This window comes from Crocuta crocuta, unplaced genomic scaffold (genome assembly GCF_008692635.1).
Source record: "Crocuta crocuta isolate KB4526 unplaced genomic scaffold, BGI_CrCroc_1.0 scaffold364, whole genome shotgun sequence".
Classification (NCBI taxonomy): domain Eukaryota; kingdom Metazoa; phylum Chordata; class Mammalia; order Carnivora; family Hyaenidae; genus Crocuta; species Crocuta crocuta.
This window is the reverse complement of record NW_027532603.1, coordinates 1,347,982-1,371,163: the sequence shown is the minus strand read 5'-3', so window position 1 is coordinate 1,371,163 and position 23,182 is coordinate 1,347,982. Positions and strand designations below refer to the sequence as shown.

The 23,182-nt window shown below is 35.1% G+C and overlaps 1 protein-coding gene across 2 annotated transcripts in view; it reads left to right on the top strand.

Annotated features, from left to right (window-relative positions):
- The window catches only part of ST7L (suppression of tumorigenicity 7 like), a 65,512-nt gene that overhangs the window by 8,234 nt on the left and 34,096 nt on the right, over positions 1–23,182 (top strand). For both annotated transcript variants that reach the window (XM_077780188.1, XM_077780187.1), the window contains exons 5-9: positions 2,980–3,095; positions 9,120–9,198; positions 19,791–19,945; positions 21,443–21,540; positions 21,803–21,917. In XM_077780188.1, the coding sequence (XP_077636314.1) occupies positions 2,980–3,095; positions 9,120–9,198; positions 19,791–19,945; positions 21,443–21,540; positions 21,803–21,917 (563 nt within the window). The remainder of the gene's footprint in view (positions 1–2,979; positions 3,096–9,119; positions 9,199–19,790; positions 19,946–21,442; positions 21,541–21,802; positions 21,918–23,182) is intronic.

Here is a 23,182-nt window from a genome sequence, read left to right as displayed (position 1 = left end):
AGTATTATGGAAACATTTGTTTTTATAAATATATTCACAGCTCTTCTACCTGGAGATACTGATACATAAAAAGGTAAAATGATGAGCCCAATTTTTAGTTGGCAGCATCCTCATTGTATTTACATTTTTTTCAAGTTTATTTATTTATTTTGAGAGAGAATGCAAGCAGAGAAGGGGCAGAGAGGGAGAAAGAATTCCAAACAGGCTCTGCAGTGTCAGCACAGAGCCCATCACAAGGCTGGATCTCACCAACCATGAAATCATGACTTGAGCCAAAATCGAGAATTGGACACTTAACTGACTAAGTGGCCCAGGCACCCCTAAATTTTTTTTTATTAACGTAAGTAATCTTGACATCTAACATGGGGCTCAAACTCATGACACTGAGATCAAGACTCGCATGCTTGTCCAACTGAGCCAGCAGGCACCCCAAGAAATTTCTTATGTTAGTATCAGGAGCACTTATGTTTCTTTTTAAAAAATGTTTGTTTATGTATGTATTTATTTATTTGAGAGAGAGAACATGAGCAGGGGAAGGGCAGAGAGTGATGAGGACAGAGAATCCCAAGCAGGCTCCACACTATCAACGCAGAGCCTGACATAGGACTTGAACCCACAAACCATGAGCTGTGACCTGAGCTGAAATCGAGTCAGGTGGTCAACCAGCTGAGCCACCCAGGTGCCCCATGCTCCTGCTGCCTTTTTTTTTTTCCCCAAAATACAGTTTTTAAATTTAAAAAAAAAATTTTTTAAGGTTTTTTGTCAAGTTGGTTTCCATTGCTTTTTTTTTTTTTTTTAAGTTTATTTATTTATTTAGAGAGAAAGAGAGCATGAGCAGAGGAGGGGCAGGTAGAGAATCCCAAACGGGCTCTGCGCCAACAGTGCAGAGCCCAGCACAGGGTTCAGTCCTACAAACTGAAAGATCATGACCTGAGCCAAAATCAAGAGTTAGATGCTTAACTGATGGAGCCACCAGGCTGCCCCATTATGCTTCTTTTTGAATGATTAGTTTCTCTTAATTTAAAAGTCAAAATTGCTTTGATAATCGTGTGGTTTTCGAAAGCTTAAAGTCCTGTTGTAGCCAACCGTTAACAAATGTACAGAACTCTGGTATGCATTTCTGTTAACTTCATTCCAGGCTCCGCTGTATGTTCCAATCTAAGTCTTTTTTTATTTGCTTCTAATTAGGGTTGTTAATATTGTACATTATATTTTTAACTGCTTTCAATCATTTTGGGAACAATGTAGATCGTTAATAAATATTTTTTTATGATTTTAAATAAGTTGCTGGGGTACCTGGGTGACTTAGTCAATTAAAGTGTCTCACTCTTGATTTTGGCTCAGATCATGATCTCATGGTGGTGAGATCGAGCTCCATATTGGACTCCATGCTGGGCATAGAGCCTACTTGAGATTCTCTCTCTCTGTCTCTCTCTCTCTCAACCTTTGCTATTTCCCTGCTTGGGCACATGCACTGTCTCCAAAATGAAGAAACAAACAAATAACTTTGCTAAGTGAATAAGGATCTACTTTTTCTTTTTCCTTTATGATAATTTCTCACAAAATAGCTAAAAATTTTAAATAGCAATGCAACTTATACTATTAAATTACTTAAAATCTTTGATAATCTACACATAACACTTATGATGTGCTTTTAAACTACTTTTTTTAGATTTTAAAATATATGCATGTTCACTGTAGAAAATTGGAAAATGAAGAGATGCATAAAAAAGAAAGTAAAAATCACCTTTTCCTACCACTAAGTGATAAATGCAGTTAGTATTTCCATTCAATCTCTCTTCTGTATGCATACATAGAGACAAAACTTGAAGATCACAATGTGTATATAATTTTACATTCTTTTTTTTCTAACACAATGTGTGAATTTCCCACAGAACCTCTTCATACAGGAATTTCTTCAAAAACATGATTTTTTAATGGTTGTATTCTATTCTGTTACATGGAGGTAGCATACCTTACCTACTGCTCCCCTATCTGGGTCACAGATTACATTTCACTATCAACATTTACATTAGAGGCATATCTGTATGTTTAAATATTTAGCCTATGATAATTAAAAATTTATGATTATTTCCTTAGGGTTGAGGTGTAGCACTGGGATTCCTGAATCAAAGGGTGTGAACAGATTTTTCCCCCACTCTTCTTTAGTATTTTCTTTTAATTATGGAGATTTTCAAAAATTAGAACAGTAGAGAATACTATAGTAGAATTTCATATACCCATTCCCTAGCTAGATGTGAATATTTTTAAGACTTAATAGATATTACCTAATTGATTTTTGGGAAGAGAAAGTTATATGCCAATTTATACTTATACCAGCAGTGTAAGTGTGAGTCCATGTTTCACCTCATCCTCGACAATGTGTATTCTCCAATTTAATAGGTGAAAAGTAAAAATTTGTTAATTTAACTCACTATTTGTTAATTACTGATGAGATTGGACCATGAAAATTTTATTTATTAGCCAGTTTGGTTTTCAACTTGCTATTAATTATTGTGAGTTTCAGGGGGATAGGAAAGTTTGAGTTTCTAATTTAGTAAAATCTGGAAGAAGTTTCTATTTATTTTATTTTTTCAAGTCCTTTGCCATTTTGATAATATAGTAAAAATCCACCTATGTTTTCTTCTAGTTTCTTTGTAGTTTTACATTGAATAATTCTAATTCACTGAGAACTTAAGTATATTTAGTAAGATATGTATCTAAGTCAAATTGTTTTATTTGCCTAAATCTAATTTAGAAGCATTAATAGTCTAGCCTTTTCCATTTTGGTTTTTGATATTTATTATCATACTTGAAGTAGTTTGTATAGGTTCTCTTATTTTTCTGATTATAATAAGCTTTTAAAACATTCTGAAATAGAATTTGTAGTAGTATATTTTTGCATTTAAATAGTGTCTGTTGTAGCAGGTAGAGGCTGTCTCATGTTCAACTTACATATTTTCTTGTGTTTTGGTAAAGATACACTTGGGTGACTGGTAAAGAGCCACTTACATACTATGACATGAATTTGTCAGCTCAGGACCATCAGACCTTTTTCACCTGTGACACGGACTTTTTACGTCCTTCAGACACAGGTATGTGTCGTATCTGTTCATGGGGTAAACAGTGGTAATGAAAATTATTTTAAAAGCTCTTTAGAGTTACTTATTATAATATACAAATTTATTTGACTTGGGGTTGTTTGATAAGAGACCCAGATTAAATTGAAGTGAATCATGGGTGTACATTAACTTGTTACACTACCTATCCTTCTTATAAAGAATTTAAAATATTTTATAAAAATGTGAAATTGCTTCTTTTATTACCTAAAAATCCTTTCAGATCAAATACAGCAACTGCTCATGGGAAATTAATATATGCAATTATACATAAAGGAGGAGTAAGACCACATGCAATCACTGGGGCAGGGCATGTGGATTAAAACGGAGTATGTTTTACCCCAGTCATGAGTTAGAGGTGCATACAAAGTGGTAGAAGATCATAGAAATGTCTGTGTTCAGGTGTCTCTAAGTCTTCTCTGCAGAAGACAGTATTGAGACTCTTAAATGCATGGTTAAAGACATGGACCTTTATCACAACTGTTCTTTTACTCCAAGTGCTTCCTCCCTTCTTATCTATCCTCCTACTTTTATGCTTCCTGCTTTTATCCTTCAAGATCCAGTTAAAAGTCACATTCTATAAGAACCCTTCTCTGGCAACTCCAAAGTTAAACACTTTTTTCTCTGCAGTTCTATAGTACTTAGTCCAAGCCTCACTGAAACAATTCTAGTTAATTTATTCAGCCACAAACATTTACTTGTTAATTTTATCATGTTGCTTCAATGTTTATCTTCCCTAATAGGGTATGAAACTTTGGAAAACAGGGACTATATTCTCATCATCTTTGAATCCTTATCATCTAGCACATTGTTTGGAATACTGTAAATATTAATATTCTTTGATAAAAGTATGAAGGAATGACCTTGGTGTCACAAATATTTTAGGCGATTTCACTAGTAATAGCTAACACTTGTATAGCACTTATTATGCACCAACCACTGTTTTAAGCAATTTGTATAAATGTTCTGACTTAATCTTCCCAATCATTTTATGAGTTAGGTACTTTTATCAGCCTCAGAAATAAACAAATGGAGGCAAAGGGAATCAAGCAACATGCTCCAAGTAACCTAAGTAATAAATGATAAAGCTGGGTTTCAAATGCAAGTCTGACTCTTAACCACTCTATTACTGATTCTTCTACTCACCACAGTGATAGGCAGATGAAAATCCACAACAATCAGGGTCTGAAAAACAGCCAGTTTTCCAGCAATGAAGTAACTTCTTTGTGATTTGTATCTGCTGGATTAAATATACTAAGGGTGGATAATAGCAGGAAAGCCAAGGATCTTTGGAATGGTTACATAAAATGGTTTAGTTGCAAATAGAAGAAAAAGGAATTGCTTTATGTTTATATGCTTAGTGTTTACACACTGTAAAGCACAGAGCCCGATGCGGGGTTCAAACCCACGAATTGTGAGATCATAACCTGAGCTGAAGTCGGACGCTAACTGACTGAGCCACTCAGGCGCCCCTTTTGTGTTAACTTTAAGGACCAAGGTGACTCTAGAAATTAAGGCTTCACCTCCTTCTCACAAGCAGAATTGTAGACATTGGCAGTCTTTGCAAATAACAACTATGGCTATCCACTGAAGCTCTGCTCTTAAGACATTTTTGCTCATATATGTCCTAAAGGAATTTTGAGAAACTATGTACCCTTTCACACATTTTTAACTTGATATCATAAGATTAAATAATTGTAAAAAATACAATTTTTGACATGTTACAGTTAAAAAAAAACCTAAAATACCCTATATTTGGATGTATCTCAAATAATCTAATGCACCATTATCCATTGAAAAAGACATGAATTAATACTCTTTAGCAGTAGAAAATTTTATAAGTCCTTTTTCTTCTTGAACTCATCCATTTAACACCTCTAATGTGATTTTTTTATAATTACTATATACTTGAGAATCTTTTATTTATCACACATGCCTATTCCACCATAAAAATTTTTTGTATAAGTTTTTAAAAATTTATATTTCCTTTGATCATAAGTTCTAAATGGTATCATGTACTTATATTTTTGTCAAATCTTTAGAGCTACATATTTGGCTTTCTTAACTTTAGAAAATGCCCTCCGTATAACCTAATTGGTTGGGTGAGTTCTCATTATCAAGTCTATCAACCAAACCAGACTGACCTTCTGACAGAGAGTCTGACTTCATTTTTCAAGTCAAATAAACACATTAGCATGCATCCTATGACAGCCATCTCTCCTGAATTTAGATTCTAAGATAGATAAGCCTTGGAGCTTTGCGTAGAGCCTAACACTTGGCCAGAATAAGTTTCCACTACCTTTAGTATCATTTACTAGTGCCCCCTTGGCCTTACTGTGAAGGGACCTCCCCTTAGATGCAGCACATTCTTTGATAGTAAGGGGAGAGCGGTGCTAATAAATGGAACTAATAAAAATTGTTATCACTCTCTCCCCACTATAATATACTTGAATTCAGAACACCCAGGGGCCAGAGTACATTTACTTCTTTTTTTTTTTTAATTGTTTTAGTGTTTGTTTATTTTTGAGGGGGGAGAGAGGAAGAGAATGAGCAGAGGAGGGGCAGAGAGGAAGGGAGACACACAATCTGAAGCAGGCTCCAGGCTCTGAGCTGTTAGCATAGAGCCCAATGCGGGGCTTGAACTCATGAACCATTAGATCATGACCTGAGCTGAAGTCAGATGCTTAGCTGACTGAGCCACCCAGGCACCCCAAGAATACACTTATTTCTAATTCCTACCTTCACTGTTAAGTAAAAGGAACCCCTTGCCAAAAAATGGCTTCCCCTAAACCCAAGCTTTGATTTGTCCTTTTTGGCACTTGGAGATTTTTACACTCTAGGGAATGCACCTTAGAAAGATTCAGAATGGGTGAGAAAAGCTTCTCTTTTCTAAAGGAGAAGGGAATAAATATATCTTTTGGGGAGTGGGGAAGCAGATGTTAGGTAGGAAAGAAAAACCAGCATTGCAAAGATCACTCAAAGAAACATTCTTCAAGTAGATCAGTTCTGGAAAAGAGTCATATAAAGTTGAGACTCTATAAATTAATTTTCTTAAAACCATGCATCCTACTTTGGTCCTTGCAAAGTTTCATGTACTTCTTGAGAGGTATGCATAATCCCAGCTAAATACGGAGCTCAAGGACAGACTTTATCTGTGAATTGATCCATATTAATCTTTTCAGACAATCACATAAAGGTAATGATGGGGGCATCTGGGTGGCTCAGTCGGTTAAGCGTCCGACTTTGGCTCAGGTCATGATCTCACGGTTCGTGGGTTTGAGCCCTGCGTTGGGCTCTGTGCTGACAGCTAGCTCAGAGCCTGGAGCTTGCTTCAGATTCTGTGTCTCCCTCTCTCTCTGACCCTCCCCTGCTCACACTGTCTCTCTCTCTCTCTCTCAGAAAAAAAAAAATTTAAAAAAATAAAAGGTAATGATTTATATCTGTAGTTTTACATTAAAAAATATGTACGTATGTGTGATGTGACAAATTTCTCTTGACTATTGTCATCAGTTACTAAGTTAGTAGATTCTGTTCATTTCCTATTGACTTACTTATTTAAGGAAGAAAACAAATATATCCTCAGGGCCACCCAACACTGTTTTGTTTTTTTTAGAAGATTTTATTTTTAAGTAATCTCTACACCCAGTGTGGGGCTTGAACTCACAACCCTGATGAGATCACAAGTTCCATGCTGCACCGACTGAGCCAGTCAGGTGCCCCTGGCCAACAGTGTTTTTTGAATAATCTGTTTTCATGGTATTTTCAATACTTAAGAATCAGGAGATCTGATATTAAAACCCAGATTTACATTTTTTTAAAAGTTGGAAAATATGGCAAAACTGGACCTGCATGTCCACTTGGCAATAATCAGTTAGGCCTGAGCTGTGTCGCTCTCCTTTATATAGTGCATGTGCTTTTAGTTTACGTTATTTGTTTTCTGCTTGGTCTCTGTAGGCCTCTACATTTTTGACTTCTGATCTTGGGAGTGGCTATTCTCTTTAATGCTTGATAGTGTAGTGGAATGTTATTTAACTTAAAAAATAGATTAATTTGATTAAATTGTTAATTGCTTGTGTTATTTTTAGGCGCATCAAGATCTCTTAAAGAGGACAGTTGAATACTAAGTCAGCATTTCCTATATATTATTCCTAAGCCTTTTTGAAGAAAGAAATACAAATTATTCTTCTAAAGCTTTATTTCCCCTTTCCCTTTTAGCTTGGAACTGCATTGGTTGTGAGGATTAATCATGAAAGGCTGGGTAGACTGTTGAAAACATAATAAGAATAAGAACAAATGCTTAAAGGTAGATCAGATGACCTTCGTAGAAATTTAAAAAATTCAGGGACGTCTGGGTGGCTCAGTCTGTTAAGCGACTTCAGCTCAGGTCATGATCTCATTGTTCATGAGTTTGAGTCCTGGGTTGTGCTTTCTGCTTTCAGCACCAGAGCCCACTTTAGATCCTCTGTCCCTTGCCCCTCCCTCCCTCTGTCTCTCTCTCAAAAATAATTAAATTAAAAAAAGAAATGCAAACGAAGATGAGATAGTTTCCACATATTAAATTAGCAAAGATTGTTACTTCTCAGTGTTGCTAATTAGGGAAGCAGTCAGCCTCTCTCTCTCTCTGTCTCTCTTTTCCACTGTCTGAGAGAACGTAATTTAATACGATCCTATTGAGAATAGTTTGGGAGTATATATCTGACCATTTAACCAACCATTCCACTTCTAGAAAGGAAATATTTGGTCAAGTATGCAAAGGTAGACGTTGAAAGATGGATATTACAACATTTCTATAATTAACAAAAAAAATTGAGTGTAACTTAATAATTCAAAAGAATTGCTTAAATAATTCTAGTATACTAGAATACCAAATAACCATTTAAAATGTTAATAAAGATTCAGCATCAAAATTTGACTTGTAAATATCATATAAATTAAAGGAAAGCCCCATCATTAAAACTGGCAAGTCTAATATTGTTCTTTATTTTTATGTAATATTTTAATGTTTCAACAAAATGCTATTCTTTACCTAGTTATTATCAGATGGGTGCTGACTTCCATCAATTTGTCAAGTTCAGGAAGCATTAGCTGTCAGCCAGCTGGTGACATATTTGATATGAGAAATGTATTTTTGTTACACAAGTAGAATATATTGTCTTCTTTTCTAAGCCAAGACTAATATTTTGTTTCCAAAGGAAAACTCAAACATTTTCCACATTATTCTTTCTGGACAGTTGTAGGTTTTGTTCCAAAAGCAACATTCATAGATTCTCTATTTTTCTTATCAAACTTGAGATAGGCCAGATAGTTTCATGAATCTACTTTGTTTATTTGTTTGTTTAATTTTTAAGAAACTTACTGTTTAGCATGAAATTTTATTTAGTATTTATTACTATGAAATGTTCATTTTGGTACAGTAATTGGTAGCAAAATTAATATTGTTATTCTAGAGAGGTCTTCAGGATTTTGTTGAATCTTGATAGAGACAGACATTTTCCATAAATGTACAATATTCTAAATTAATTACCTTTTCCATCTTTTCATACAAAATGCAAATTCAAACATTGTTCTTGGATTGAATCATTGATTAGACAAAGCCTTTTTAAAAGTGTTTTGTATATTTTTAACAGTTCCATAGACTCTTTGCAAAGTGATAAAAAACTAGAATATTTCATATTGATTGTGATTTGATGTCACTCAGACTCCGTATGCATTTAGAAATATAAGTGTTCATATATAATAATGATGCAATAACTGGATTAAAAGCTTTACATGTTGTTACTTAAATCAGAGAAAGAATATATTTTTATTGTTTGTGAAGCTTCCAAATTTAATGTAAATTTCTCATAAGGTTAATGTGAACTAACACCCCAATTTCTTGTTTCTTATGTTTAAGAACATGTTTAAAGTTTTGTTTACTTTCGTAGCTCATTCTTCATATGTTTTGAGTAAGATTACTTATGTTTACCATCTCATCTTCTTTTTGAAATATTTTTCCTACAGTTATGCAGAAGGCATGGAGGGAAAGAAATCCTCCAGCTCGAATCAAAGCAGCCTATCAAGCTTTAGAATTAAACAATGAGTAAGTTTGACATATATGGAAAGTAAGTTTATTTTGAAGGAAACCCAGGCAAATGATTTTATGTTATCTTTGTCTATTACTAAGACACTTGGAGTCATTAGCAGTCCTCTTTCTTTTTTTGCATACTAGAGACAAATTTGCAGTGTTCACTGACATCTGTACTTTGCTTCCTAAATTACAAGCTTATCTATGCTTTTGAATAGAAATTATCCTAGAAATACTTTTTTAAATGGAAAATGCTGATCTAATTGGTTATAATACTTGATAGTTAAAGAGTACTAAAATACTTATGTCACCTGTTTTAATATTATTTTTCATTTAAGTCATTCATTTAAGGCATTCAGTTCTGCGAACTTTAGTTGCTAATGGGATTGGAGGCATGAGAAGAGGATTCAAAATAAACGAAATGTAGCTCTAACTTTTTTTTCATGTTAAGAACATTTATTTTTTATAGCTTTTTATATCAATTCTACATTTTGAAAAGGCAAAATGTAAAATCATAAGTTAATATTTAAGTGGGACAGATTGTAAGCGTTAATCTGATACTAAATAAATGCCAGGAGTAAAAATACAGCTCTAGTTAGGGTTAATCAAGAAATGCTTCCTGCATAATGTGAATTTAACGTTGTCCCCTATATCCCTCAACAACTGCCCTACAAGATACATTATCCTTATTAAGACCTTCCCAAGGTGGAGCAAAATTGCAGTGTAGGGAACTCCAAAAGCAGGAATCAGCTTTATTGAAACCCTGGAAACTAATCAAAAGTTTATAACATCCTGGAGAATGCTTAATCAATTAAAAAAAAAGCCAAATTTCTATAACAGAGCTTTGTGATGTTTTAACTTACAATGCCTCCATTCCCCACTCCCTAGCTCAATGGGGCAGCCTTGAAGACAAAAAGTCTGCATTCTGGATATAGGTTCCAACTACCAGAGGAAGTGGAATGGATTCTATTCTTAAAGAATTGTGGTTGTTTATTTTGACCTGTCTGGTGTTCCCTGAAGGACCAACTTAAAGGGCTTGCCTTTATTTGGTTTAATTCTGAACTCTCCCAGCATTGACACAGCTACACTGGGGGACATTTGTTGAAAACATTTAAAGGCAAATGCATTAGTCCCTGCTGCCTTGGAGGCAAGGGATAACAGCTGGGGCAAACAATAGACAAATCAGAAAGCTTGTGAGGAAAGGTTGGGGAACTAGATACTTTGGGAAGTAAAGGCTTTGAAAAGCTCCCACATATTCCTGGGAATCTCAAATGTCCCACACATACCTAAGGTTGGGCACATTCTCAGAAAAGACTTAAGAAGGCCCTAAGCTCTCATGTCTGTATAAATTTCAGGTTCGGCACAAACAGAAAGTAAAGCCTAAGACAATTATAAACTGCCCGACTGAAAGTTGAAGGTGTGGCCCAACACACAGAACCAATCTGCAAAGACTTGGTTTTCTTGTTTTGTTTTGGGTTCCAGGTATTTAAGGCAATCTCCATCACATCACTGGCTGATGAATAAGCTAATGGAGCAGAGGCTTCACTGGTCATATATGATAAGGAATACAAACTTTACAAAATTCAGAAAGGTCATTAAACGAGTAAACAACTATAACAGGCAACAGCAGCAAGCCATGAGGAGGAGGGGAAATCTGATCTCTAGAGTTGCTCGATTATAATATTCAAAATTTGCAGTTTTCAACAAAAAAATTACAAGACATAGAAACAAAATATGTCCCATACACAGAAAAGAAAGGAAATGAATGGAGACTGTCTTCGAGGAAGCCCAGACTTTGGACTTTCTAGACAAAAACCTTAAATCAAATATTTTAAATATGCTCAAAGAGGTAGAGGAAGCCATGTACAAAGAACAAAAGGAAATCATGAGAAGGATGTTTTACCATTAGAGAATATCAATAGAGATCTAGAAATCTAGAAAGAAATCTAGGAAAAAAAGTTAGAAGTAAATCTAGAAATAAAGATCATGAAACTCTGAACCCCAAGTAAGATTTAATCAGAGACACCACATTGAGACCATAGACATGGGGAGATTCTTGAAAGCAGCAAGAGAAGTGACTCATCATGTATGAGATATCCTCCATAAGATTATCAGCTGATTTCTCATCAGAAACCATAGAAGCCAGAGGGCAGTAGGATGACAAAGTCAGAATTCTGAAAGAAAACTGTCAACTAAGGATTCTATATCTAACAAACCTATCCTTCAAAAATAAAGGAGAAATTAAGACATTCCCAGATAAACAGAAACTGAGAGAGCTCATTGGTAGTAGACCTATATTATACAAAATGCTAAAAGGAGTTTTTTAGTCCTTAGGTTAAAGGATATTAGACAGTCTTGACTCCACACAAAGCAACAAAGAACACCAGTAAAAAGAACACAATTACATAGGCAAATATAAAAGTTAATATTAACATATTTTGGGTTTGCAATTCTTTTTTCTCAATATGATTAAAGTTTGTTTTTTACTGTTTTATTTATTTCTGAAAGAGAGAGACAGCATGAGCAGAGGAGGGTCAGAGGGAGAGGGAGATACAGAATCTAAAGCAGGCTCCAGGCTCTGAGCTAGCCATCAGCACATAGGCCAATGCGGGGCTCAAACCCATGAACCGTGTAATCATGATCTGAGCCAAAGTCAGACGCTTAACTGACTGAGCCACCCGGGCACCCCTCTCAATAGGATTTAAAAGACAACAATGTAAAACAATAATTATAAATCTATGTTAATGGACATATAGTATATAAAAATGTAATTTGTGACAATAACAGCATTAGGTGGGGAGGAAGGAGCAAAATTTTGTATACTTATAAACAATCTAGTTTACCAATCTAGGTATTAATTGAAACAAGATTGCTATAAATTAAGATGTTAAATATAATTGTTAATTGTTAATCACTAAGATATAACTAAAAAAAGTAAAAGAAGTGAGAAGGAAATCAAATGGTGTACTAGAAAATACCTAACATAATTACTGTAGGAAATATTGACAAAAAAGGGCATATAGAAAACAAACAGGAAATAGCAGAAATGAGTCCTTCCTTTCCACTAATTATTTAAATGTAAATAGATTAAACTCTCCAGTTAAAGGCATTGCTTGGCAGATGGATTTAAAAAATAGTTCAGTCGTATGCTGTCTATAAGAAACTCATTTAAAATTTTTTTTTAACATTTTTTATTTATTTCTAAGAGAGAGACAGGGTGAGAAGGGGAGGGTCAGAGAGAGAGGGAGACACAGACTCTGAAACAGGCTCCAGGCTCTGCGCTAACTGTCAGCACAGAGCCAACACGGGACTCGAACCCACAAACTGTGAGATCTAGAAGTCAGTCGCCCAAAGGACTGAGTCACCCAGGCGCCCCTATAAGAGACTCATTTTAGATACAAAGACACAAAGAAATAGAAAGTAAAAGTATGGAAAAAGATATTCATGCAAATCAGAACCAGAAGAGAGATGCAGTAGCTAAACTAATATCAGACAAAATATACTTTAAGACAAAAAATTTAAAAAAAATTTTTAAATGTTATTTTTGGGAGGGGGCGGGGGGCAGGAGGTTGGAGGATCCAAAGCGGGCTCTGTGCTTACCGCAGAGAGCCTGACGTGGGGCTTGAACTCATGAACTATGAGTGACCTGAGCTGAAGTTGGACAATTAATCAACAGAGGTGCCCCAAGACAAAATTTTTGAGATAATTACATTATATGATAATAAAAGAAGTTCAGTTTATTAAGAATATATAACAATTATAAACTTATATTCATCTAATAACAGAGCCCCAAAATATATGAAGCAAAAACTGACAGAATTGAAGAGAGGTAATAGTTCAACAATAATAGTAGGAAATTTCAACATGCCATTTCAATAATGGATAGAAAAATTAGACAAAAGATGAATTTGAAACCGCAGTGAAATGAAAGACTTGAACAACACTATAAACTAACTAGACCCAATAGACATCTATATAGCACTGTACCGAACAACAGTGAAATACATGTTCATCTCATGTGTACATGGAACATTCTTTAAGATATATTACATATCATGATATAAAGAGTTCTCAATAAATTTAAAAATATTGAAATTATATATACTATTCACTGCAACCAGCTAATAAAATTAGAAATCAATAACAGAAAGAAATTTGGAAATTCCACAATATTGGGATATGTGGACGTTAGATAAGACTTTAACCAATGAATCAGAGAAGAAATCACAAAGAAAAAAAAATAGAAAATACTTTGGGATGAATGAGGATGAAAGCATAATATACCAAAACGTATGAGACACAGAGAAAGCAGTGCTCAGAGAAAAATTTATAGCTGTAAACACATTAATAAAAAAAAAAATATCTCAAACAGTAACTTAAACTTTATACCTTAAGAAATGAGAAAATGGGGGCACCTGGGTGGCTCAGTTGGTTAATTGGTTATGATCTCGCAGTTCATGGCTTTGAGCCTTGCATCAGCTCTGTGCTGACAGCTCAGAGCCTGGAGCCTGCTTCAGATTCTGTCTCCCTCTCTCTCTGCCCCTCCTGCTTTGTCTCTCTCTCAAAATTAAACATTAAAAAAATTTTTTAAATGAGAAAATGAAGAGCTAACTAAACAAACAGAAGGAAGGCAGTAACAAAAATTGGAGTGGGATAAAACAGAGAGTAGAAAAAAAGAATGAAAGCAGAGACTAGTTTTTTAGAAGATCAACAAAATTGACAAACTTTTTAGCTAGACTAAAAAAGAGATAAGACTCAAATTACTGACATTAAGAAGGAAATTGGGACCATTACTACTGACCTTACAGAAATTTAAAAAATAAGAGAATACAGTGAACAATTATATGCCTAAAAACTAGATAAATGGACAAATTTCTAGCAACACAACACATTTCCAAGATGAAATGGGAAATCTGAATAGACTTATAACAATTGAGGATATGGAATCAATAATTTAAAAACTTCCAAACAAATGCAGTCCAGGACTAGATCCCTTCACTGGCAAATGCTACCAAGCACTTGAAGAAGAATTAACACCAGTTCTTCTTAAACTCTTCAAAGAAATAGAAGGGACGTAACTTCCTAACTCATTGTGTATAGCCAGTATTACTCTCATACCAAAATCAAACAAAGACATCACAAGAAACAAAAACCATAGATTACTATCCATTATGAATATAGATGCAGAAATACTCAGCAAAATACTAGCACAGTAAATCCAGCAGCATGTTAGAAGAATTATATACCATGAACAAGTAGGATTTATCCCAAGAAGGCAAGGGTAGTTTAAAATATGAATATCAGGAGTGTCTGGCTGGCTCAGTCAGAAGAACATGTGACTCTTGATCTCATGATGAGTTTGAGCCCCACATGGGGTGTAGTGATTACTTAACTAAAACTTAAAAAATATGGGCGCTCCTGGGTGGCTTAGTTGGATAAGCATCCAACTCTTGATTTCAGCTCAGGTCATAATCTCATGGTTCCTGAGTTTAAGGCTGCGTCAGTCTCCATACTGATGATGTGGAGTCTGCTTGAGATCTCTCTCCCTCTCTCTCTGCCCCTCCCCTGCTCCCTCTCTCTCTTTCTCTCTAAATAAATAAACTTAAAAAAATATGAAAATCAGTCGATGTAAGATACCATATTAATAGAAAAAAGAATGAGAACCAATGGTCATCTCTATTGGTGCAGAAAAGGTGTTTGACAAAATTCAACACCGTTTTATGGTAAAAACACTATAAAAGGACAAAAAAGGAATGGAAGAAAACTTCCTTTAACTGCCACTTTTTGCTACTTTAGCATTGTACTAGAAGGGCTAACTAGTGCAATTAAGTAAAAAGAAGGGGGAGAAATGGCTTCCAAATCAGAAAGGAAAAACTAAGACTTCATTCACATTACATGATCTTATACATGGCAATCTCAAAAAATCCACACACAAAAAAACTGGTAGAGCTAACAAGAGTTCAACAAAGTTGTCTATAGGACATATAGAAAACAAAGAGGAAATGGCAGAAACAAGTCCTTCTTAATGTCTGCTGTGTATCTATACACTAACAGTGGATAGTCTGTAAAAGATATTTGAAAAATAATTCCATTTACAATATTATCAAAAATGGTAAAATACTTAAATTTAACCAAGGAGTACAAGACTTGTACACTAAAAATGAGAAAGAATTGTTGAAAAGGTTAAAGAAGACCCAAGTAAATGGAAAGATATCCCATGTTCATGAATTGGCATACTTAATATTGTTAAGATGGCAGCACTTCTCAAGCTGATATACAAATTCAGTATAATTCCCATCAAAATTTCAATAGCCAAGATTATGAAATGGACATGCCAATCCTAAAATTCACATGGAAATGCAAGAGCCCTCAAACAGCCAAAACAATCTTGAAAAAGAATAAAGTTGGAGAACTCACTTCCTGATTTCAAAACTTACTATGAAGCTACAGTAATTAAGTAAAGATAGACATCTAGGTTTATGGAATCAAATTGTGAGCCCAAGGGTGCCTGGGTGGCTCGGTTAAGCGTCTGACTTCGGCTCAGGTCATGATCTCACGGTCCGTGGGTTGCAGCCCCGCATCAGGCTCTGTGCTGACAGCTCAGAGCCTGGAGCCTGCTTCGATTCTGTGTCTCCTTCTCTCTCTGCCCCTCCCCCACTCATGCTCTGTTTCTGTCTCAATTAAAAAAAAACAAACAAAACATAAATTATGAGCCCAGAAATAAACCCATGTATTTATGGTCAATTGATTTTTGTGCCAGGACTGTTTTTTTTTTTAATGTTTATTTACTTATTTTGAGAGAGAGAGAGAGAGAGAGCAAGCTAGCGAGCAGGGAGAGAGAGAATCCCAAACAGGCTCCATGCTGTCAGCCTGGAGCCCAATGCAGGACTCAGTCTCACAACCCATGAGATCATGACCTGAACCAAAATCAGGAGTTGGATGCTTAGCCAGTTGAGCCACCCAGGCACCCCTGAAAAGGATGCAAAGACCATTCGATGGAGGAAAGAATAGTCTTTTCATTAAGTGATGCTGGGCAAATGGATAACCACATACAAAAGCAACCCTTAATCTCACAGCATGCACAATTAAAAATAAAAGATCTAAATTTATAAGCTAAAACTATAAAACTCCTAGAAGAAAACATAGGGGCAAATTTTCAAGACTGGATTTGGCAATGGTTTCTTAGAAATGACACCAAAAGCAAAAGCAACAAAAACAAAAAAATTGGATAAATTAGACTTCATCAAAATTAAAAGCCTTTAGGAGCATCTGGGTGGCTCAGTTGGTTAAGTGCCTGCCTTTAGCTCAAGTCATGATCTGAGTTCAAGCCCCACGTCAGGCTCAGTGCTATCAGCTCAGAGCCTCGAGCCCGCTTCAGATTCTGTGTCTCTCTCTCTGCCCCTTGCCTGCTTGTTCTCTCTCTCTCTCTCAAAAATAAACACTAAAAATTTTTAAAAAAATTAAAATCTTTTGTGCATTGAAGGATACTATCAAGAAAGTGAAAAGGCAACCCACAAATATTTTGCAAGCCTTATTTGATAAGAGCCTAGCATCCAGAATATATCAAGAGCTGTTACAACTCAATAACGAAAAGATAACCCAATTAAAAATGGGTTACAAATGATTTGAACAGACATTTCTTCAAAGAAGATACGTAAATGACAAGCACATGTAAAGGTGGTTGACATCATTCATCACTGGGAAATTAAAGTGAAAACAGTGAGATGCCTCTTCACAAGATGGGTATAACAAAAACCTCCAGAAAATACCAAGTGTTTACAAAAACGTGGAGAAATCAGGACCCTCATACATTGCAGGTGGGAATGTTAAATGGTATAGCTATTATGGAAAACAGTTTGATAAGTTTGTCAAAAAGATAAAACTAGAATCATCATACGCCCAGCAGTTTCACAGCTAGGCATATAGTGAAGAATACTGAAAGCAGGTGTTCAAACAAAATTTTAAGCAGATGTTCTCAATAGTAGGATAATAGCCCCAAGTTGGAACCAAGCCAATGTCCATCAGCTGATGATGAATGGATAAACAGAATGTGGTGTATCTATACAATGGAATATTATTCAGTCATAAAAAGGAATGAACTGCTGCATGCTACATGAATGAATCTTGTAAATATACTAAAAGTCCATGGATGACCTACTTTATTTTATTAAAAAATTTTAAATAGTTTATTTATTTTTTAATTTTTTTTAATGTTTTTTATTTATTTCTAGGAGAGAGAGAGAGAGACAGCGTGAGCAGGGGAGGGACAGAGAGAGAGGGAGTCACAGACTCTGAAACAGGCTCCAGGCTCTGAGCTGGCAGTCAGCACAGAGCCCGACGTGGGGCTCGAACCCACGAACCGCGAGATCATGACCTAAGCGAAAGTCGGACGCTAAACCGACTAAGCCACCCAGGCGCCCCTAGTTTATTTATTTTTGAGACAGAGCATGAGCAGGGGAGGGTCAAAGAGAGAGGGAAACACAGAATCTGAAACAGGTTCCAGGCTCTGAGCTGCCAGCACAGAACCCAGTGCAGGGCTCGAACCCACAAACTGAGATTATGACCTGAGCCAAAGTCAGACACTTAACCGATTGATCCATCCAGGCGCCCCTTTGGATGACATACTTTAACATGGCTAATTTTGTGATGTGACTTTTACCTTAATTTTTTTTAAAAAAGCAACATTCCTAATAGTGAGATTCTTTCAATATTCATAAAATTAATTTCTGTATTAATATTAATAAAATTAATTCCTATTAAAAATATTTTTGAACAGGGGCGCCTGGGTGGCTTAGTCGGTCAAGCGTCCGACTTTCGCTTAAGTCATGATCTCGTGGTTTGTGGGTTCGAGCCCCGCGTCGGGCTCTGTGCTGACTGCCAGCTCAGAGCCTGGAGCCTGTTTCAGTCTGTGTCTCCCTCTCTCTCTGACCCTCCCCTGCTCACGCTGTCTCTCTCTCTCCTAGAAATAAATTAAAAAAAAAAAACATTAAAAAAAATAGTTTTGAACAAATACAAGAAAGCCCTCCAAGGAAAGAACCTTTTTATCATATAGCTATATTGTAATTTAAAATTATATTCAAATTTTGATTCTACTGCATCAATTTATACCTATCTAGATTTTTTAAAGTGCTTTTATTTTGTTATTTAAAAGCATTTGTATTATGTTTAGAATGGCAGTTCAGAAACCTAGTGTTTAAAGCAGCAATAGATCTAATGCTTTGAGAAATCTAATATAACGTAATGCGAAATATCTGTTAATGAGTGAAATTATCATATAGTGAATTTAGTGTATGATTTAAAGGATGCTGACATGGACCAATTTGCATTTTGTATATTCAAAAGATCCTCCTTATCCCCAGTTGCTTGTTAGCTACCTTGCCATCATTTTGTTTTATGCCTGGTCCTATACTTTTACCAACAATTTCTCTTCTTTTCCTTAAACACTGTTCTGTAGAAATACAACATGATCCATATATGTAACTTTAAATTTTCTGGTAACCAGGTTTAAAAAGGAAAAAGAAATAAGTGAAATTAATTTAAATATGTCTTATTTAGCTGTATTCAAAATATTAAGATATTATTTTAACATATAATCAATATATTTTTTAAACTGTTAAAGTATTTTACATTCTTCCAAGTCTTCAAAATCCATTGTGCAGTTTGCACTGACATCCCATCTCAATTTGGATTAGGCACATTTCAAGTTGTCAGTAACTACATGTGGTAATGACTATGGTACTTGACAGTGTAGGCTTAGATAACTAGCCCATTGTCTCGGGAAGAGATGCACTTGCTATTTCTGGGAATGGAAAGGAAACGTTTTCTCTTTTTTGCTCCCAAACAAGTTAATTTCTCTTATTAGCCCGCTTTTGACTTATTTGGTACAAAGAGAAATCTTTGTTGTTTTAGTGGGGTGAAGAAACCTGGAGTGAGTGTGGGTGTGACAAGTATGAACAGCACTGCAGGAGGAAAGACTTGAATTCGGACCAAGGGAGCTTCCCCGCGAGATGATAGTGGTTAAGTCTAAGAGAGGATGGGGCAGCATGCAGAAAGAAGGCTCAGGGTTGGGAAAGGGCTATTTCTGGAGCAATAGGTCTCTAAGTCAAATGTTAAAAATGCCTAGTTGGCTGTGGGACTTTCTTCTCAATCTTCACCATCTCCCATACCTGCCCCTATTAGATGGATAGTAGCAGAGTATATCGTGGCTAAGAGCAGGCATGACCACTAGAGTGCATAGTCCCTTGAACTGCTTTCTAGACAATTCTTTATATGTCTTACTTTCTCTCCCCCCCACCCCCCACTTTCACAAAAGGAAAATATGGGACAAGCAGTCAGAGAATGGATACAAAAGTGAAATACAAAATAGAAAATAAAGTAAAAAGAAGAAAGGTTCGGAAAGGAGGAAAATCGTGGAAACACACAAAAAATATACCAATACACTCCTAATAAATTATAAAGTATTGAGTGAAGTTTTCTTTTTTTCCTTCAAGAGATGGAAAGTCTAGGTAATGGTTGGGAAATGTGATGCATTATAAAGGGACATATCCAAGAGAAAATGCTTGCCTTAACCATTTTACTTAAAATTGCCTTGCTTGCTTTCTTCATAGCTGTGCCACTGCATATGTTCTACTGGCTGAGGAAGAAGCAACAACTATTGTAGATGCCGAAAGGTTATTTAAACAGGCACTCAAGGCAGGAGAGACAATTTACAGGCGGTCACAGCAGTGCCAGCACCAAAGTCCTCAGCATGAAGCTCAACTGAGTAAGCAAATCTGAACTGATTTTACCTGTCTTTTAGCTCCTGCAATTGGCCCTTTTATGTTTAAGACACAAAGTAACAATAAGTAAAAAAAACAAAAACAGAAAACCCTTACTACTTAGAGGTTAGCTTCTTTTCAGAAGAGATAACTAATGTATTCATAATGTCCACAAGCCAGCAAGACAAATATGCATTAGGTAGAGAATGCTTACAGAAGGGAAGAGATGTGCTCTGGTTATTGAGAGATGTGCTGCTCTGAGACTTAACAGTAATTTGTCTCATGTGAGAATTGGGTTGGTCAGTGGAGGAGCACAACTCAAAAATATTCAAGATTCAGGAGAGTGTTCTAGTAACCATGAGCAGGTATTACCTTTATTCTCACCCTTACCCCAAGCAATAGTAAAAGTACATCATTTGGTTTCCTCTTCAGAGTGTATGTATCTCCACAGAGTGCCAGGGAATCACCCCTTTGGTATAAAAATCTAGCCTTACACTTGGCATTGATTCTTTCTTTCTTTGGCTTTTCTTTATGTGTTCAAGATCATATGGGCCATAGCAACTGAAATTCTTTCCATGCTTAGGGATACTCTCTCAGATATGATTGAGATACTTCCACCAAAGATGTAAAAATCTGTAATGCTGCTGCTTCCTGCTATTTTTTGTGGCCAGAGGGTTTTAGTTTAATGATTTTGGCAGATAGTGGGCAATAAATTGAAATATGTTTACATAATGCATTATCTGCTAGCAGTTAAGTTCTAAATCTTTTGTTTGTGGAAATTAAAATTTGGATAATGTTTTTCTCTCCAAACTAAATATTGATGTATACAGTATGTTTCATTACATGGGACACAACTGTGGGAATATATGATTTTGCAGTCTGGAACTAATGGAACTACATCTGTGAAAAAGCCATGCCATTTGTCTTTGTATAATCTCAAATATGATTATGAGGTACTTACAGAAATATTTGTTAGCTCTTTCTAGAAATAGTTTTATAGTTTGTTAGTTACTAGCTGTTGAGCAAAAGGTCACACTAGCCATGGAAATTTTGTTTTGAACATCTTTTGTCAGTTAAAACAATAGAGAATATTAAAATAATAGATTGTTTATGCAGAAACTCAAAATAATAAGTTAGATTTATTTTTTCCTGTTAATGTACATATTTCTTCTCAGTTAATATTAAAATACACTTATCAAGCATACACAAATTAATGTATATAAAATGTACTCAGATTAATATTAGATGCAAAAGTAATTCTGTATATATAAAGAGGTTTTAAGCTTTTATTATAAAAAAACTTCAAACATACACAAAAATAGAACAGTATAATGAATTCTCATTCAATGTTTATCACCCAAATTCAATAATCATTCCATTTGGAAACAATTTAATTTTAATTGAAGCTTCCAGGATAAGTAAATAAAATTAATGGATAATATGTTAATGAAATAGTAGGTCTTAATACAAAGTGATAGTTGTGTCATTTTTTTTTTAAATAGGAAGAGATACCAATGTACTGGTATATATTAAAAGAAGATTAGCAATGTGTGCAAGAAAATTAGGAAGAATACGAGAAGCAGTAAAAATAATGAGAGATGTAAGTAAATTTGATGATTGGATGTTTATAATTTTTCCTTGAAAAACTGAAATGTGGTTTAAGTTGCCAGTTCTTTTCATGCAAGATCATTTTTTAATTGGTAGTTTTTATAACAAGATATTTATTTAATATACATACATTTCTTAAGGGTTGAATCTCCAGTTTTGTTAAAACACTAAAGAATTTCTGCTTTAATGAATCAGATTCAGCTCTGTTGAGTTCCTTTGCTACAATTTTAATCTTTTCTCCTCTTAATGTACAGCTGATGAAAGAATTCCCTCCTCTTACCATGTTGAACATCCATGAGAATCTCCTGGAATCACTTTTAGAATTACAGGCCTATGCAGATGTTCAGGCAGTCCTAGCAAAATATGATGGTGAGTGATAATTGACCTAGTTATAGCATGGTTAAAATATTTTTTTTTCAGTTATGTAATCATCAATGTGATTCTATTTTGGTATTTCTTTGATTTTCACTTCCTATTCTTAACAGTATTTAGAATCCACTGATACAGTTATATTAAGTGCCTTCTTTATCAGGACTTTTGGGAGCAAAAGTCTGTAGGGAGGAACTTTTCTTCTGTAAAGATTTATTCATTTATTCAGCACCTAATATGAGTGAGGTACTTGGAATACAGTGGTGAATGAGAAGCATGGACTTAGCCTTTGTAGGGTTTACAGTTTAGCAAAGGAACATACAGACAGATGAATAGTAGTTATATTGAAGCATAGTGTGTTAGGTGAGGTAATTGGAAAAGTATGGGGTGCTATGGACATAGGGTGGTTCCTCATTTGTTCTGAAGTATCAGAGACAGTTAACAAAGTTAACAAGTTGCTTAACTCTATGAGTAGTTCAGAATAACATTTTTACAATGCTTTTCGATTAAAGTGTGATTTATTATTTCATATCTGTATAATACTCTTGTGAGGTGGTAGGACAAGTTTTTTTTTTTTTTTCTTTTAACTTTGGTTAGTAAACAAGGCAACTGGAGTTGAAGAAGGTAAGTAATTGGGTAAGGTCTTCCAGTTAGTATGTGGCAAGCCTGTACTTAAATCCAGGGGCTCCATTTATTTGTTTACTAGTCTTCCAATAGTAAAGAGTCAGTATGTATTGGCTATTTTTATTGTACTAAACAGTGCCAGTTCACCACAAATAGAGTTGGGAGAATTTTTAAGAAGCATAGTGTAATGTTTCTGGTCATATCTTTTGCTAGAACAGAGCATGTACAAATCACTTACTCAGCCTTGTTTTGTTGTAAGTTCCTACCCATTAGTTTGGGAATCCCCATGACTTGGAAAGTTTGAAATGTGTTACACTTGGAAAGAGAAGTTTATTTCTTTTAAACATCTGGAATTCTTAGGAAGTGCTTCACAATAGTGTAAGCTTATGGAAAAATTTGTGAGAAATTCTTTCCATATGTAACTTATTGGGTACATGGCCTGCTTATGATACTTACAATGACTGAGCTTAAGAGCCAAATATAAAAAATCAGATAGGACCTGATTCATTCAAAATAAAATAAAACTAACAACTTAGACATGCTTCTGTGTTTTCAGTTGATTTTATGATTCCCCAGTTTTTACCATTCTAGAATCTTATAGGAGAAAACAGCAAATTTTTTTTTTTTTTTTTTTTTTTAAT